This window comes from Rhinopithecus roxellana, chromosome 15 (assembly GCF_007565055.1).
Source record: "Rhinopithecus roxellana isolate Shanxi Qingling chromosome 15, ASM756505v1, whole genome shotgun sequence".
Classification (NCBI taxonomy): domain Eukaryota; kingdom Metazoa; phylum Chordata; class Mammalia; order Primates; family Cercopithecidae; genus Rhinopithecus; species Rhinopithecus roxellana.
Genome location: NC_044563.1, coordinates 60995238 through 61015194, shown reverse-complemented (window position 1 = coordinate 61015194; position 19957 = coordinate 60995238). Strand labels below are relative to the sequence as shown.

Sequence of the window (19957 nt, the reverse complement as noted above, 5' to 3'; positions counted from 1 at the left end):
AGACTTCATATGCCTATTAAAAATTGGTCTAACATTTGTTTAAACAGACTGTTGCAAGGCTAGATTAGGTGGGAAAGGATTTTGTATCAGAGCATCTTGAGAAAAGCAAAAGAGAAAAGGAGCAGGAGGAACGGAGAGAGGTGGGAAGTGGTTTTAGAGACTCAGCCTACTTGGGAAGAGGGCAAGGCTGGTGGCAATAGCTCTTTCCCTAGAGAGTGTGGCTGAAGTGCTTCCCTCAAGGTTTCTTCTGAAAGAAGATAAACAGCCCAACTCCTGGCCCCCAACAGGCTGAATTTTATCACAGATCTCGTTTCTGGTACTGAAGTCTCAGTCTGAGGCCAGTGAGTGAATTAGACATCTATGGATGGGACTGGTTCCAGAAATAAGGTAAGAACCAGGCTGGTGTTATATCATACAGGCCAGAGGTAAAAGGACTCTTAGAGACTGTTGAAATATGTGGTAAATATATAAATATATATATGCCAGAGGCACAAGTCTCTGCTTATGGCAGAAGTGAAAGATAAGGATCCGAGAAGCGAGGGTGAGAGAACGTGGGCTAGATGGAATTTACTAAAGGGCAGAAAAAAGGAGCAATCCAGTAGTTAGTATGCACCATGAGAAAACATAAAATATATTGATGTAGGCTGCAAACAACTCTTGGCATAATATGAAAGGAGCCCTGCAAGTGGCAGGGAACTGTAGTCACCCGCCCCAAGCCACACATTGGAAAGAGCTTTGTGGAGGCAGCCAGGGCATCCTAGCAGGTGTAAAAAATAACTAAGAGCCAATTATCCTCCAGAAAGAAAGAAGGGGATGCACCAAGAGTGTGAACTAGAATGGAAGAAAAAATATTACTGATCATAAGATGTATCTTAGCCAACAACTAAATATTTTAAGATACTCCTTTATTTAATATCCTTAGAAACCCCATGAAGAGTGTATTTTATTATTTGTCTCCATTTCTTCATTCCATTGAAAATGGGATTCAATATGGCTCTCTTCTCAGAAGGCACTCTCTGAAGCCATTCCACCTCCCTTGTTCTCCTCAGTACTCCTTATGCACACCAGTAAACCTATTTACTCACAAGCCCACCATTCTCTGAAACCATAAACCTATTTAGGACTCAGGCACATGGCATGATGCAGGAAAAAATAGTCAATGCTCAAAATATCCCTGGTGAATGAATCCACTAATGAGTCAAGAAGAGTATGCTAGGAAGTAAATGATGAAGTTACATGTTCATTTCTAACAACAGGAGAATTTCTCAAATATCAAGAACTGCAACCCCTCCTCATCACCCAGAAATAACTCTTTACCTAATTTCAGTCACTTCTAAGCCTAGTTCCCTGGGGTGTGAGCACAAGGAGTGCCTCGTCTCAGATAAAGAGGTGCCTTGACCCTCTTCACAAGTGAGCAAACTGTATGTGGTGAAGTCAGAGGTTTCAAATCTCATTTCTATCAATTGCTGCTTTGTGACAAGTAGCAAGTTATTCATATTGTCTAAGACTCACTTTCCTTAAGTGTGAAATAGGGATACTAGCCAGTTCTAAGAGTGGATGTCTACTCCCTGCATTAAGAACGTACGAAGTGCACTGTGCATACTATAGCCCCTGGCATAAAGTGATGCTTAATAAACATTAGCTAAATTCTCCTGTGACTGTAATACAATAAGGTATTTTCCATTCCTGGGAACAGCACTGGCCTTTTAGGCTTCAGTGTCTTCAATCAATCAATGTTCCAACAAACATCAACAGGTCATCTTTCTAAACTAATGACTGCCCCTGTGTAAAGGATGGGGCCTAAGAGTGAAGTTGTGATCAAGTCCCTTCACATTCAGGAAAATCCTGCCTATACCATCACTTCCCTTGTTCTCCTCAGTACTCCTTATGCAACAGCCACCCCGGCCTGAAAATATTTCAGAAACATCCTGTGCATTGATCTGTACACTCACCTTTTCTTATGCTACTTCCTTTCTCTCTTCATTATTAACTTTATGATAAACTACTCAATTTTAAGTGTCACCTTATTCAGCTTTCCCACACAGAAATAATAATTTCCTCTGTATATTCATAATCCTCCATTCATAATTAAAGTGCATACAATAATGTCTCTTATTCTGATTACTTGGAGATATTGTCTGACTGTCATTCATTAGAGTATAGACCACCACCTTTCATATTTGCGTGTTTGTTATTTACATGTTCAAAGAAGATGGAGATTATGGAACATGCCAAAAGCTCCTGGTGACATCGCAAAGAATGTTGGAGATTTTATCTTCTTCTACCTCTGTGAGTAGGAGGTGAGGTTCTGAAAGTTCCCAGCTATGCCTACTGCAAACCACAGTGGCACTAGCCACACGGTCTTTCACTTGCTGGGCATCCCCTGCCTAGAGGACCAGCACATGTGGATTTCTATCCCATTCTTCATTTCTTATGTCACCGCCCTTCCTGGGAACAGCCTGCTCATCTTCATTATCCTCACAAAGCGCAGCCTCCGTGAACCCATGTACCTCTTCCTCTGCATGCTGGCTGGAGCAGACATTGTCCTCTCCACGTGCACCATTCCTCAGGCCTTAGCTATCTTCTGGCTCCATGCTGGGGACATCTCCCTGGATCGTTGCATTACTCAGCTTTTCGTCATCCATTCCACCTTCATCTCTGAGTCAGGGATCTTGCTAGTGATGGCCTTTGACCGCTACATTGCCATATGCTACCCACTGAGGTACACCACCGTTCTTACAAATGCTCTGATTAAGAAAATTTGTATGACTGTCTCCCTGAGAAGTTATGGTATAATTTTCTCTATCATATTTCTTTTAAAAAGATTGACTTTCTGCCAGAATAATATTATTCCACACACCTTTTGTGAACACATTGGCCTAGCCAAATATGCATGTAATGACATTTGAATAAACATTTAGTATGGGTTTTCCATTCTAATGTCAACGGTGGTCTTAGATGTTGTACTAATTTCCTATATGCTGATTCTCCATGCTGTCTTCCACATGCCTTCTCCAGATGCTCGCCACAAAGCTCTCAACACATGTGGCTCCCAAGTTTGCATCATCATCCTCTTTTATGGGTCTGGCATCTTCACAGTCCTTAACCTAGAGGTTTGGACACCACATTCCATATTGTATCTACATCCCATTGGCTAATGTCTGCTTTCTGGTTCCACCTATGCTGAATCCCATTATTTATGGGATCAAAACCAAGCAAATGCAGGAACAAGTGGCTCATTTTTTGTTTATAAAACAGAAATAACTTTGGTTTAAGAACTGAGTTTTCAGAATCTCTAGCTATCTGCTAAGTGGGTATGGAAGTGGTAGATGGGAGAGGTCAGCTGACACAGTAGGAAATAACTCAGTGAGTACCATGTCTGGAGCAAGGTCAACTGGGAAGTTGCAGGGCTTACTCTTCCATTTTTTAAAGAACCTAGGAGAGCAATGTAATGTTTGACTGAACAAACTACCTCCTGCACAGAGCCTAGGAGAGAATAGACTGATTTTTCAGAAGTCATGTATCCTTAATAGGACAACACTATCATAATCTTTGGAAATAGATAAAGTGAGAGCAGTGCTCTGGCATTGGAATTTGTTCATCTATCCTGTACTGAGTTTCTGAAGCTCTGAGACATGTTGTATTCCTGTAAAATCATGTACAAACCTCCATTCTTTTATGTCCTTCTTTCTAGCTAAGTGACATTCTTAGAATCAGTGATTCCTAGGTTTTCCATTTATTTCTATTATGTTATAATTTATATCCTATGAACATGAATGTCTATAATAGAGGGTTGCAAATAAATTGTGTGATTCATATTTTGCAGAACAACTCTTGAGGAACCTGAATTGATCATTTTTGTGTTGAGGAATGACCTGTGGTTTCTGAAGGTGTGGTGTGTGCTGGGGAAATGCTGAAGAAAGGGAACTCCTTCATTCTCAGTGTCAGGCTGTGTTCTTCAATGATCTCCTCCTCAGGAGAACATTCAAGATGTTTATTCACATGAATTCTGAGTGTTTTTACAACGACACTTCCCAATACCTTCTATGCAACCTGAACTTCAGATGCATCAGGCCATTAATTTGTCAGTTTTCTCAGGTTATACCATACTCTTCAGGTACTCTGCCTTCTCTTGAAATAACCTCCATCAACTTGTGGAAAACTCTTATTCCTCCTTTCATATCTAATTCTCATGTCATCTCCTCTGAGATTGTCTCCAATCACAATTCCTTCTCAGTGTATTATAGTTGATAATTTTTTATGAGAAAAATAGCATATTGCTCATATTTTTAATACTTATTTTATTAAAAGTCTATGTTCCTTCTAGGAAGCATTAGAAATTATGAAAAAACAAACTTGAAATGGAGCTCATAAAACTACCATCTTAGAGCTCTCAAGCAATTTTACTGTTAAAATTTGTTATATATAGCTATACATCTTTGTTTATAAATGTACATATCTATACATCTGTATCTGTATCTGAATCTGTATTTGTATTTATTTTCATCTGTATCAATTCCTGTATCTATTTGCAAAATATTATAATATGATAAATATGTAGAATAGTGACTATACTATAGTTGTAGTCTATAACCTAATTTTTTCCCTTTTATAAATTTTTTTAATTTTCCTTTTTATTGAAAAACAAAATTATATTTATCGTGTACAACATGTTTTAAAATATGCACACATTGTGGAATGGGTAAATTGAGCTAATTAACATATACATTACCTCATTTGTTGTGGTAAGAAAATTTAAAACCTGCTATCTTAGCAATTTTCAAGAATGAAATACATCTCTTTTAACTATAGTCACCATGTTGTACAATAGATCTCTTGAACTTAGTTCTCAGATAAAACTGAACTTTTGTGTTCTGTGACCAACATCTCTACATCCTCAACCCTTTACCCCACCCCAGGGTCCTAGCCACAATTCTACTCTACTTCTGTGTGTTCAACATGTGAGTGAGATAATGGGGTATTTGTCTTTCTATGCCTGGCTTACTTCATTTAACATTATGTCCTCTAAATTCATCCCTGTTATTGCAAATGGCAGAATTTCTTTCTTTTATAAGGCTGAATAGTATTCCATTATGTGTATATACTACATTTTCTGTATCCATTCATCCATCGATAGACACTTATTTTGAGTCCATATCTGGGATATTGTGGATAGTGCTGCAACGAACATGAGAATGAATATGTCGGCCGGGAGCGGTGGCTCAAGCCTGTAATCCCAGCACTTTGGGAGGCCGAGACGGGTGGATCACGAGGTCTGGAGATCGAGAGCATCCTGGCTAACACGGTGAAACCCCGTCTCTACTAAAAAAAAAATACAAAAATCTAGCCGGGCGAGGTGGCGGGCGCCTGTAGTCCCAGCTACTCCGGAGGCTGAGGCAGGAGAATGGCGTAAACCCGGGAGGCGGAGCTTGCAGTGAGCTGAGATCCGGCCACTGCACCACTCCAGCCCGGGCGACAGAGCGAGACTCCATCTCAAAAAAAAAAAAAAAAAAAAAAAAAGAGAGAGAATGAATATGTCTTTAACATACTGATTTCATATATTTGGGTATATACACAGTAGTGAGATAGACGGATCATAGATAGTTCTATTTTTAATTTTTTGATGAATGTCCACAGTTTTCCATCATACTTACACTAACATTCCCACCAACAATTTGCAAGGGTTCCCCTTCTCCCCATTCTCTCCAACATTTTTTATCTTTTGTCTTTTTGTTAATAGTCATTCTAATTTGTATGAGGTGATATCTCATTGTGGTTTTAATTTGCATTTCCCTGATGATTAGTTTTGTTGACCTTTATTTTTTTCTTCATTTACCTACTGGCCATTTGTATGTCTTCTTTGAGAATTGCCTATTTAGGTGCTTTGCCCATTTTTTAAGAATTTTATTTCTTATTATTGATTTATTTGAATTATTTATATATTTTGGCTATTAACCCCTTCTCAGATGAAGGTTTGCAAATATTTTCTCCCACTCGAAAGATTGTCTTTTTCCTCTGTTATTTCTTGCCTATGCAGAAGTTTTTTTAGTTTTAAATAATTCTGCCAATTTTCATTTTTGTTGCCTATGCTTTTGGATTCTTTTTTTTTTTTTTTTTTTTTTTTTGAGACGGAGTCGCTCTGTCGCCCAGGCTGGAGTGCAGTGGCCGGATCTCAGCTCACTGCAAGCTCCGCCTCCCGGGTTTACGCCATTCTCCTGCCTCAGCCTCCCGAGTGGCTGGGACTACAGGCGCCCGCCACGTCGCCCGGCTAGTTTTTTATATTTTTTTAGTAGAGACGGGGTTTCACCAGGTTAGCCAGGATGGTCTCGATCTCCAGACCTCGTGATCCACCTGTCTCGGCCTCCCAAAGTGCTGGGATTACAGGCTTGAGCCACCGCGCCCAGCCTATGCTTTTGGATTCTTGTTCAAAAAGTTATTGCCCAGACCAATGTCATGAAGCTTTTCCCCTCTGTTTTCTACTAGTTGTTTTAGAGTTTCCAGTCTCACAGTTAAGCCTTTAATCCATTTTGACCTAATTTTTGTATGTAGAGTGAGATAAGGATCTAATTTTATTCTTTTGTTTGCGGATATTGAATTATCCCAATACCATTTATTAAAGAGACTAATTTTCCCTCTTGTTTTTTCTGGCCACCTTTGGCAAAAGTCAATTTTACTAGGCTCTTTAGTCTGCTCCATTGGTCTTTGTGTCCTTTTGTTAATGTTAGTGCCTTGCTGTTTTAATTACTATAGCTTTGTAATATATTTTGTAGTATATTGAAGTCAGGTATTATTATACCTCCAGTTTTGGTTTTTGGTTTTTATTTTTCATTTTTTTACTTGAGAATGCTTTGGCTATTCAAGGTCTTATGTGGTTCCATAATAATTTTAAGGTTGTGTTTTCTACTTCTGTGAAGAATGTCATTGGTATTTTGATAGGGACTACATTGAATCTACAGATTGTTTTGGGTAGTGTGGATGTTTTAACAATATTAGTTCTTCCAATCCATGAACAGAGGATATCTTCCCATTTATTTGTGTCTTCTTCAATTTCCTTCATCAATGTTTTATAGTTTTCAGTGTACAGGATTTCACTTTCTTGGCTAAACATATTCCTACGTAACTTATTCTTATTAATGTTATCATAAAATTGTGTTCTTGATTTCTGTTTTAGATACTTCATTGTTAGTGTATAGAAAAGCTACTAATTTTATGTGTTAATTTTTATCTTGCTACTTTACTGAATTTTTATCAGTGCTAACAGATTTTTGGTGGAGTCTATAAGGTTTTCTTCACATATATTCATGTCATCTGCAAACCAGGGACAATTTAACTTCCTCCTTTTCCATCTAGAAATCTTTTGTTTCTTTCTCCTGCCAAATTGCTCTGGCTAGGACTTCCAGTACTATGCTAACTAGAAGTGGTCAGAGTGAGCATTTTTATTATGTTCCTGACCTTTGAGGAAAAGCTTTAAACTTTTCCTCACTGAGTATGATGTTAGCTGAGGGTATGTCATGTATGGCCTTTATTGTGTTGAGGTGCATTCCTTCTATACATAATTCGTTGAGAACTTTTTTCATGAAAAAAAGTTGAATTTTGTTAAATACTTTCTGCATCTATTGAGATGACCATATGATTTCTGTTCTTCATTCTGTTAATATGATATATCACATGTGTATGTGGAAACATCTTTACCCCATGGATCAATCTCACTTGATCTTGATGAATGATAATTTTTATATGCTGTTGAATTCAGTTTACTAGTATTTGTTGAGGATTTTTGCATCTATGTTTATATTTGTTGAGATATTTGCATGTAATTTTTTTTTTGAGACAATACCTCGCTCTGTTGCCCAGGCTGGAATGCAGTGGTGTGATCATGGCTCACTTTAGCCTCAACTCCTGGGCTCAAGCAACCCTCCTACCTCAGCCTCCCAAGTAGCTGGGATTACAGGCACACACCACCCTGTCTAGCTACTTTTTTCTGTTTTTTGTAGAAACACAGTCTCACTATGTTACCTAGGTTGGTCTCAAACTTCGGGGCTCAAGTGATCCTCCTGCCTCAACCTCTCAATGTATTGGGATTACAGATGTGAGCCACTGCTCTCAGAGTAATTTTCTTTTATTGTATGATCCTTGTCTGTCTTTTGTATCAGAGTAGTCCTAGTCTCATAAAATTAGTTTGGAATTTTGTCCTCTTCTTCAGTTTTTTGAAAGTTTGAGAAGGATTGGTTTTCTTTCTTCTTTAAATGTTTTGTAGAATTCATGAGTGGAACCATCAAGTCCTGGGCTTTTCTTTTCTTTTAAACAGTTTTATCGAGATATAATTTACATATCATACAATTCATCCATTTAAAGTGTATAATCCAGCCTAAATGCCCATCAACCAACAAGTGGATAAAGAAAGTGTAATATATATACCATGAAATACTACTCAGCCATAAAAAGAAATGAAATAATGGCATTTGCAGCAACCCGGATGGAGTTGGAGATCATTGGTCTAAGTGAAGTAACTCAAGAGTGGAAAATCACATATTGTATGTTCTCACTTATATGTGGGAGCTAAGTTAGGAGGATGCAAAGGTATGAGAGTTACATAATGGACTTTGGGGATGTGGGAGGAAGGGTGGGAGGAGGTGAGGGATAAAAGACTACACATTGGGTATAGTATATGCAGCTCTGGTGACCAGTGCACCAAAATCTCAGAAATCACCACTAAAGAGCTTATCTGTGTAACCAAAAACCACCTGTTCCCCAAAAACTATTGAAATGTAATAAAAAAATAGAAATAACAGAAATAAATAAAGTCTATAATCCAATGGTCTTAGTATGTTCACAGAGTTATGCAACCATCACCACAATCAATTTTAGAACATTTTCATCACATAAAAAACTTCATAACCATTAGTAGTCATTCTTCCTTTTCCTGCCCACTCCCACCTATTCTCTTCCTCTCCCTAGCCCCAGGCAATTACTTATCTACTTTCTAATTCTATGTAATTGCCTATTCTGGACACATGTTTAATATATTATATACATTTCTCTCATCTAACTGTAATTACATATCCTTTGACCACCATCTCCCTATCCCTGCCTCTCCCTTAACCATCCACACCTCTGGTAACCAACATTCTACTCTCTACTTCTATGAGATCAACTTTTTTCTCACTCACATGTGAGTGAGATCATCCAACATTTGTCATTTTGTGCCTCTATTTAACTTAATGCTCTCCAGGTTCAAACATGTTGCAACTCACAGGATTGTGTTCTTTTGGATGGCTGAATAGTATTCCATTTTGTATATATTCTACATTTTCTTTATCCATTTTTATCTGTAGATAGACACTTAGAGTGATTCCATATCTTGGCCTTTGTGAATAGTGCTGCAATAAACATGGAAGCACAAATATCTCTTTGATACACTGATTTTATTTCCTTTGGATATATACTCAATAGTGGTGTTACTGAATCATATGATAGTTCTATTTTTAATATTTTGAGGACCTTAAAGAGTGTTTTCCATAATGTCTGTACTAATTAACATTCCCACCAACAGTGTGTAAGAGTTCATTTTTCTTCACATCCTTACTATTTGTTATTTTGTCTTTTTGATAGTAGCCATTAAGCAGGTGCAAAGTGATATCTCATTGTGGATTTGGTTTATATTTCCCTGATCATCAGTGATGTTTAACATTTTTTCATACACCTATTGACCTATTGGCCATTTGTATGTCTTCTTTTGATAAATGTTTACTCAAGTGTTTTGCCCTTTTTAAATAGGGTTGTTTGTTTTCTTGCCATTAAGTTGAGTTCCTTATAAATTTTAGATATTAATGCCATATCAGGTATATAGACTGCACAGATTTTCTCCCACTTTATAGGTTGTCTTTGCACTTTGTTGATTGTTTTCTCTGCTGTGCAGAATCTTTTTCTTTGAATATAATCTCATTTGTCTATTTTGCTTTTTGTTATCTTTGATTTTGAGGTCATATCCAAAAAAAATCCTTACCCACACCAATCTCTGAAGCCTTTCCCCTGTATTTTCTTCTAGTAGTTTCATGGTTTCTGGTCTTATGTTTAGGGCTTTAATCTTCTTTGACTTTTTTTATATATAAGGTGAGATAAGGGTCTAATTTCATTCTGCATGTGAATATCCACTTCTTCGTATCCTACTTACTGAAGAGACTATCCTTTTCCCAATATGTGTTCTTGGTGACTTACTTGGTCGAAAATGTATTGTCTCTAAGTGCATAGAAATATTTCTAGGCTCCCTATTTCTGTTCCATTGGTCAATGTATCTGTTTTTATGCTAGTGCCATGATGTTTTGGTTACTATAGTTTTATTGCATATTTTGCAGCCAGTTAATGTGATGTCTTCAACTTTGTTCTTTTTGGTGAAAATTACTTTGGTTACTTGGGGGTTTGTGTGGTTTTATAGGTCTTTCAGGATTGTTTTGTCTATTTCTGTAAAAAAGTGTCATTGGTATTTTGATAGGGATTGCATTGAATCTGTATATAGTTTTGAGTAGTATAAATGTTTTAACGATATTATTTTTCTAATTTATGAATATATAATATTCATTTATTTGTGTCTTCTTCAATTGCTTTAATCAGTGTTTTGCTCTTTTTTTGTTGTTCATTGTAGAGATATTTCACCTTGTTGGTTAAATTTATGTCTAGATATTTTATTTTATTTTTGCAGCTATTGTAAATGGGATAGTTTTCTCGATTTCTTTTTCAGATAGTTTGCTACTAACATGTAAGAAGACTACTAATATTTTTGTTGAGTTTTTATCCTTCAATTTTACTGAATTTGCATATTCTAATAGTTTTTGGTAGTGTCTTTATATGAATAACACTTCATATAAGATAGTGCTATTCGCAAACAGGGAAAAATTAACTTCTTCCTTTCCAATGAAAGGGTCTTCTACTTCTTTCTCTTGCCTAATTGCTCTGGCTAGGACTTCCAGTACTATGTTGAATACAAGTACTGACAGTAGGCATCCTTGTCTTGTTCCCGATTTCAGTGAAAAAGCTTTCAACTTTTCCCCACTGGGTATAATGTTAGTTGAGGATTTGTCATATATGACCTTTATTGTGTTGAGGTACATTCCTTCTACACCTAATTTGTTCAGAGTTTTTGTCATGAAGAGTGTTGAATTTTGTCAAACACTTTTTCAGTATCTATTAAAATGATTATATTTGTCCTTCATTCTGTTAATTTAATGTCTCACATTTATTGATTTTCATATTTTGAACCATTCTTGCATTCCTAGGATGTTTCTCCCTTGATCATGGTGAGCAATCTTTTCCATATACTGTTGAAATCAGTTTGATAGCATTTTATTGAGGAACACTGTATCTATGATCCTCAGGGATATTGGTCTGTAGTTTTTCTTCTCTTGTTTTTGGAACCTTGTCTGGTTTTGGTGTCTGAGTATAGCTGATTTTGTAGAATTAGTTGGGAATAATTCCCTCCTCTTTAGTTTTTTGGAATATTTTGTGAAGAATTGGTAGTAAATCTTCTGTAAATATTTGACAAAATTGTACTGTGCCATACTGAGGTTTTAGGATGGCATACTTTTTATTACTGATTCAATCTCCTTGCACATTATTGGTCTGTTCAGGTTTCCATTTATTCATAATGCAATTTTGGTAGGTACTATGTTTCCAGGAATTTATCTATTTATTCTCTATTTCCCAATTATTTGGTGTATAATTGTTCACAATAGTCTTATGATCCTCTATGACTTCTGCGATATCAGTTGTAATGTCTCCTTTTTAATCTCTCATTTTATTTATTTGAGTTTTCTCTTTTTTTCTTAGTTACTGGTTTGTCAATTTTTTCTTAATTACCAGTTTGTCGATTTTGTTTATCTTTTCAACAAATCAACTCTTCTTTTTGTGCACCCCTTCCATTGTTTATCTTTAAACAATATAAAGTAGTCTAGTTTTATAGTTTTAAAAAAAGCAGCACTAATTTTGCATTTGCTCTAGTTTTTCTGTTTTCTTGAGGTACAATGGTAGGTTGTATATTGGTGCTGTTTCTTCTTTTATTTGTTTTTATTTTTAATTTTTGTGGATAAATAATAGGTGCGTATATTTATGGGGTGCATTATATGTTTTGATACAGGCATGCAATGCATAGTAATCGCATCATGGAGAATGAAGTATACGTCTCAAGCATTTATCTTTTGTGTTACAAACAATTCACTTTTACTCTTTTAGTTGTTTCAAATGTACAATCAAATTATTATCAACTATAATCGCCCTTTTGTGCTATCAAAGAGTAGATCTTATTCATTCTATTTTTTGTACTCATTAACCATCCCCACCTCCTCCCCCACCCCCACTACACTTCCCAGCCTCTGGTAACCATCCTTCTACTCTCTATGTCCATGAACTCAATTGTTTTGATTTTTAGATCCAGCATAAATGAGAATATGCAACGTTTGTCTTTCTTCGCAAGCTTTATTTCAGTTAATGTAGTGATCTCCAGTTATATTCATGTTGTCACAAATGACAGGATCTCATTCTTTTTATGGCTGAATATTAGTACTGAATATTAGAATAATAGTACTCCATTGTGTACATGTACCAGATTTTCTTTATCCATTCATCTGTTGATGGACACTTAGGTTACTTCCAAATCTTGGCTATTGTGAATAATGCTGCAATAAACATGGGAGTGCAGATATCTCTTCCATATGCTGGTTTCCTTTCTTTTGGGTGTATACCCAGCAGGGGGATTGCTGGATCCCATGCTAGCTCTATTTTTAGTATTTTGAGGAACCTCCAAACTGTTTTCCATAGTGGTTATACTAGTTTACATTCCCACCAACAGTGTACAAGAGATTGCTTCTCTTCACAGCCTCACCAGCATTTGTTATTGCCTATCTCTTGGATAAAAGCCATTTTAGCTGGGGTGAGGTGGTATCTCACTGTAGTTTTAATTTGTATTTCTCTGATGAGCAATGCTATTGCTTTCATAGGAGGCACCTTTTCATAAGCCCGTTTGCCATTTGTATGTCTTCTTTTGAGAAATGTCTATTCAAATTTTTGCCTATTTTTTAATCAGATTTTTAGACTTTTTTCCTATAGTGTTGTCTGAGCTCCTTGTATACTCTGGCTATGAACCCCTTTTTATATAGGTAGTTTGTAAATATTTTCTACCATTCTGTGGGTTGTCTCTTCTCTTAGTTGAATGTTTCTTTTGCTGTGCAGAAGTTTTTTAACTTGATGTGATCCTATTTGTCCATTTTGGTTGTGGTTGCCTGTGCTTGTGGGGTATTGCTCAACAAATTTTTGCCCAGAACAATTAGCTGGGGGTGGTGGTGGGTGCCTGTAGTCCCAGCTACTTGGGAGGCTGAGGCGGGAGAATGGCATGAACCCGGGAGGCGGAGCTTGCAGTGAGCAGAAATCACTCCACTGCACTCCAGCCTGGGCAACAGAGCGAGACTCTGTCTCAAAAAAAAAAAAAAACAAAAAAGAAAGAAAGAAATTTTTGCCCAGACCATTGCCTGGGAGAGTTTCTCCAATGTTTTCTTGTAGCACTTTCTTAGCTTGAAGTATTAGATTTAAGTCTTCATTCCATTTTGATTTGATTTTTGTATATGGTGAAAGATGCAGTGATACAGTCTTTTTTTTTTTTTTTTTTTTTTTTTTTTTTGCATGTGGATCTCTAGTTTCCCTAGCATCATTTGTTAAAGAAACTGTCTTTTCCCCAGTGTATGTTCCTGGCACCTTTCTCAAAAATGAGTTTACTGTAGGTGTGTGGTTTTGTTTCTGTGATCTTCATTCTGTTCCATTGGTCTATGTGTCTGTTTTCATGCCAGTACCATGCTGTTTGGGTTACTATAGCTCTGTAGTATAATTTGAAGTCAGGTAATGTGACTCTGCCAGTTTTGTTCATTTTGTTTAGGATAGCTTTGGCTATTCTGGTTCTTTTGTGGTTCTGTATACATTGTAGGATTTTTTTTTTTATTTGTGTGAAGAATGTCATTGATATTTTGACAGTGATTGCATTGAATCTGTAGGTTGCTTTGGGTAGTATGGACATTTTAACAATATTGGCTCTTCCAATCCATGAACATGTAATATCTTGTCATTTCTTTTCGGTGTCCCCTTCAATTTCTTTCATCAGTTATTTGTTTCTTTCCCCTGCCACTTTCAGAATCTTTATTTTTGAACTTTGACAGTGTGATTACAATTCATATTGGGGTAGTCTTACTTGGATTTAATATGACTTATAGATTATGTATATTAAATACATTTTTACGTTAAATATCTTCAACTTATGATTACTTTATTGGGACATAACCTCATCATACATCAAGGAACATCTATATGATAAAGCAAGTAGAGGTAAAATTTAATGGAAGAATCTTGGTGGTTGACATAAAATTGGTCATCATAAATTTTTTAAAAATTTTCTGTATATTGAACCTTTTTATAATAAAATAATATAAAATTTATTTATTTACTTGGATAAATCATCATCACTCTTTAAGAATAGCCAATACAGAATAATGGAAATAAAATGATTATACAGGTTACCAGTTATTGATGTTCTTATCCATTGTTAATAAATTGTAATGTATATTGGTATATGTTTTTCATGTGTATGAGCATTTATGTGTGTGAATGTTTGTTGTTTTTCTGGTATCTACTGCATCTACTGTCGTTACTAACATAATAGTTACTAAATCAAGAAAATAATTTTTCATTTTAAAAAGTGAAAGTATGAAATTCTCATTGTAGACTATTTGGAAAATATTTAAATGCACAAAGAATTTCCTCTTTGACTCTTGTGTTTATGGTACAATTCTGTTTATCTCTTACTTGAACTTTTAAATGTATTTGGAAATCAAACTTATTTTTATTTCAATAATTTATACCCTATTATTTTTACACATATTTCTAACAAGTATTTATCATACTTGAAACATATTTTAACTAACTGCAAATTATAAAAATTTAAGAGTTTATCGTAATTAGTTACCAGTGTAACTGTTTCATATTTAACATCTACTATATTTCACATTTTACAGTTTTCCCAAACAGTAATCTTTTTATACAAGGATTTCCTTATTTTATTTGTTCTTTAAGTCTAGTTATAGAGGAGGACCTACATTTTATGTAGTCAAGTCACATATCTGGATGTTTCCCTTCTCTTTATAACTTCAGGAATTGTTCTGATTCTAATGTAAGTTCATTACTTACTCCTTCCCTATTCCATTTATTTTAGATTTTAAATTGATATATGTAATATTCCAACAGTATATGTTCTCTAAAAATATAATATAATAATGTTATAATTACCAACAATTACACTTATAAAAATAAGTATTAATATTAGAAAACATTTTGTTATTTAATCATATTTTCATGTATTTCTATGTTGTATAATGATTAGTATATTTTTACTTAATGTTACATGACAAGAAATTTCCTTTGGTACAAAATGAACTTCACATATTTATTTAACTTTATTTAATACTGCCTAACAGATTTTCACATAAACAATATATTACAAAATATATCATTTTAGCCAACCTGTAGATTCTTATTGAATATTTATTTCAGATGATTTGCCAGTATCAATAAATTTGTCATAAACATGATTATTCATAAATTTTTGTATGTGCTCTATGTTACTTTTTTATATGGGATAGATTCTTGAAGTTTTCTTATTTACATTTGACATGCTCTTGGCCAGGTAGAATACATACAAATTGTTAATACATGTTATGAAAACTAGGATCATCTGTGCTAAAAATAATTAAATAAAAAATTTTTCAAATTAAGATGCCAGTGTAAGTTATATTATAATTTAAATCATAAATTTTTATATAATGAAAATTATAATTTCTTAATGGAGAAATTTCTTTTTTCTTTTTTTTTTTTTTTTTTTTTGAGACGGAGTCTCGCTCTGTTGCCCGGGCTGGAGTGCAGTGGCCGGATCTCAGCTCACTGCAAGCTACGCCTCCCGGGTTTACGCCATTCTCCTGCCTCAGCCTCCCGAGTAGCTGGGACTTCAGGTGCCCGCCACCTCGCCCGGCTAGTTTTTTGTATTTTTTAGTAGAGATGGGGTTTCACCGTGTTAGCCAGGATGGTCTCAATCTCCTGACCTCGTGACTCGCCCGTCTCGGCCTCCCAAAGTGCTGGGATTACAGGCTTGAGCCACCGCGCCCGGCCAATGGAGAAATTTCTTAATGAAGTTTTATTTCTGCAGAAATGATGGTCTTCTTCCAAGAGCTAGAAGTACACAATCAAAGTACCCATGGCAATGTTTAGCTATCAAAACAAAATGCAGCATGGGTAGAATATTGAACGGAGTAGAAGGTTAGATATCAATGACACTATCCCAGCCCAATCAATCTATGACTTTAGAGAGAAGCTTGTCATCCAACAAATTCAGGGTTGTCTTGGTTTTTGTTTTTGTTTTTGTTTTTATCTAATTGCAAAGAGGGAGACCAGAGGAGCAATGGGGTGTCTCACCAAACAAATGAAAAGATTTAGGTATTATAGGATTTAGGGTACAGATTAGTTTTAGGCAAAATAATCAACATTTTAATAAGGTTAAAATAAAGCCGGGGTATCTCTAAAGAGATTAACGTAAATACTCAAATCTTATTTTAGGACCCAGCTGCCCGATCTGAGAATGGGTGACTAAACTCTCCCATTCATCAAAGGTTGACCTGTGATATAGTTCTTTTATGAATTCTGGTTTGAAAATCTTTCATTCCCTATTTGGGTGTATGTAATCAAAATTGGCTGGTCAGAGGACTTTTCACTGAGAAGAGGATGTGTGGACTGAAACTTATCTAATAAGCAGTAAGCCATAGAAAAATAGGCAATGACAGTATTTGGGGCACAGGAAAAAGAAATTTCAAGAAGCCAACTTCTAAAATTAGATCAAAGAGTTCAAAGAATAGAAAGAGATGTAGCAGAGTATTTGTGGAGGTGAAGTAGAAGGTAAAGTAGATGAGGTGAATAGAAATCTAATCATGTAGGGTCAAGTATGCAAATGTTAAGATTTGAAGATATGATTTATAGATTTTTTTCTGATTCAATCTTGGAAACTTGTTGGGGAGGTATAGGAGCAAGTTGATACTATAAAAACTGAGAAGATAATTCAAGGACAGAACAGTAAACTATCTTCAAATGCTCCTGAGAGAGTAAAACAAGAGGAGGAGAGAAAAACAATCATTGACAACATAAAACCACAAATTGCACTATTACTTCCCATGTGAAAAAAGCTCTATGACATAAAGTACAGCACAATGTACCATTACACTCTCTTCAGGAGAAACAACAAAATTGTTGATTGAAATTGTAGGCTGTTAAAAGTCATAGAAATGACTAAATTCACTAACAGGATTGATAGAAATAAAAAAGTCTGGAAATTTCTGATATTCTTTAAAATCATTAGCATTTTGGGAGAAAAATATGTAACTGTAAGAAGCACACTATACAAGATAGTTAGTATACTAATTAATGCTTCTGTCTTATAGATATAATAAAAATAATGTATGACAAGAGAAAAATAAAATGTTCAGTCAAAATTTATGTCCAAGCGTATAATCTTTTATTTTATGTCCAGAAATATAATGAGTCAAAATTTACTCCAGAAACATAATGTTTACTTTTAAAATGCTAGTGTAAGTTGGTACATTTGCTGTGTGTTTATTTTCAATTCAGGTAAGACTAAAGAAAGCATTTCATTTTCCATATTCATTTTCCATTATATAAATGCTAATATAAATTCTAATACTAAATGCTAAAGTTAGGGAATACTTAAAATCCAGAATTAAGCGAATCTCAAAATATAAGTGAAAAAAATCTGTAATAATTTTTTGTGTTTTGATGGGAAAGTAGAAATAATATATCTTATTTGTCCAAAAGCATAAACATTTGTTCTCTTCAAGCTAAATATTATTCATTTGTTATTTTTATATCATCAAGGCAAACATTAACCAGTTTGAAATCCTCTGCTTTGGGTATAACATAATAGGACATGGCATGATAATGTTTCCATTATGACAACCAGAAAAAGACAAATAAATTGCAAATATTTAATTACATATTAAGCCATCAGAGAGCTGAGAACTATTCAAAAGCAACTTGACAATTGCCAACCCCTTTTCCTCCCCAGGACTATTTGCTGATTCTGGACACGTGCTAAGGATCACTCTTTGCCCAAGAAGAAAGTTTCTACTAGTGGAAAGAAAAACCAGCAGAGATTTTAGTGGCTATACAGGACTGTAGTAAAAATTTTGAAACATGAAGGTCTCAAATGCAGAGCTATTTTTCCCTGTGAGACATTTGCTGAGTACTGTGGGCACACTAGATGCTGAGGAACTAAGTCAAGAGATTCTGGAATACATTATGAAATTTCTTGTGATTCCTATGAAAGACAGACCTACCTGGGTCAGGGGGCATGCCTAAACTGTATTCTATCCTCTCCTTTCCATAATTTTTCAAATGTTAAAGCTACATGAAATAGAGTCTAAATACCAAATTAAAAGACTTCTGAAAGGAAGTATTGAATCTTCCATAGGGATTTTTAAAATGGAAGAGAAAAGGGCTTTTCAGAGTCTTAATCAAAATTTCTGAAGGGTTTTTTCCCAGGAATAAGAGTGTCTAAAACAAAGACTCATTTGACTAAAACTGAATTTGGCCTTGACTCAGCCCAAGTCCTAACTGGAGAGAAGTGATTGGTTGTTCCCGTTATCTGGATAACATAAAACAAGGAAAATATTTCCAAAAAAATAACATTATCTGTAGTCTCTATAGTTTTCTTATCATAATATAAAGCATAAAATAAAAAACTAGTAAACATAAAAAGAAAAATCTCTATGACCAGTAATCAGGACAAAACAGAAAAGAAAAGCAGAATGGCAGTGTTCAGGAGGATGTTATTTTTGCAGAAAGTCAGTCTTTTCAGAAGATATGGGGAAAATTATGCCATAACTTCTCAGAAATATAATCACACCAATTTTCCCAATAAGGGCATGTGTAAGAATAGTGGTATATCTCAGTGGGTAACAAATGGCAATATATAGCGATCAAATGCCATCACCAGCAAGTTCCCTGACTCATAGATGAAGGTAGAAGAGAGGAAGAAAACCTGAGCCATGCAACTATCAAGGGAGATTTCCCCAGCATGGAACCAGAAGATGGCCAACACTTCTGGTACTGTGGCAGTGGAAAGGACAATGTCTGCTCTGGCCAACAAGCAGAAGAGGTACATGGGTTCATGGAGGCTGCGTTTTGTGAGGCTAATGAAGATGAGCAGGCTGTTTCCAAACAGAGCAATGACACAGGAAATAAAGAAGGGGATGGAAATCCACACATGCTGATCCTCTAGGCCTGGGATGCCCAGCAAGTGGAAGACTGTGTAGCTAACACCAGTATGATTTAAGGTAGCCATGTCTGGCAAGACCACCTATGACTCCACCATCAATGTACAGAGATGGAAAATGCAGATTACACTCAAATGTTTTCTTTGACATCACCAGCACTTTTGGCATCTACCTGATCCCATTCAATTCAGAGGATGCCAGGAGCTATGTTATATATATAAAGATGAATAAGTTATGGTTCATTCTCTTAATGAGATCTTGATTACAAAAACAAGGTAAACATTTAAATAATGAATGAAAATATAATTATTAAGTTAATATCTTTTGTACGATTATTTATATAGTAACACAAGGGAAGGAGTAATGCTTTCTGAGTTTGTGAAGTGTTTATGAATGAGTGTATATCTGCAGTTACCCCTGAAGATAGTGTAATATGTCAATAGGTGGAAGGAGTGGCAAAGAAAATTTTTCTAATAGAAGGCAGAGAATAGAGCTAAGGAGCTAAAGGATTAAGGTCTGGTCCGCAAGTGAACTTCTATGTACTAAAATGGTTGATTGTCTAACCAAGATCACGTTAAGAAACTTATTAAATC

The 19957-nt window shown here is 35.4% G+C and overlaps 1 protein-coding gene and 1 pseudogene across 1 annotated transcript in view; one reads left to right on the top strand and one right to left on the bottom strand.

Moving 5' to 3' along the window:
• LOC104665214 (olfactory receptor 52B4-like) overlaps window positions 1-19432 on the bottom strand; it is a 30395-nt gene extending 10963 nt beyond the window's left edge. Inside the window, exon 1 of the mRNA XM_010366976.1 lies at window positions 19190-19432. Within this exon, the coding sequence (XP_010365278.1) occupies window positions 19190-19432 (243 nt within the window). The remainder of the gene's footprint in view (window positions 1-19189) is intronic.
• On the top strand, window positions 2325-3264 carry LOC115893455 (annotated as a pseudogene).
• Window positions 19433-19957: the final 525 nt, after the last annotated feature.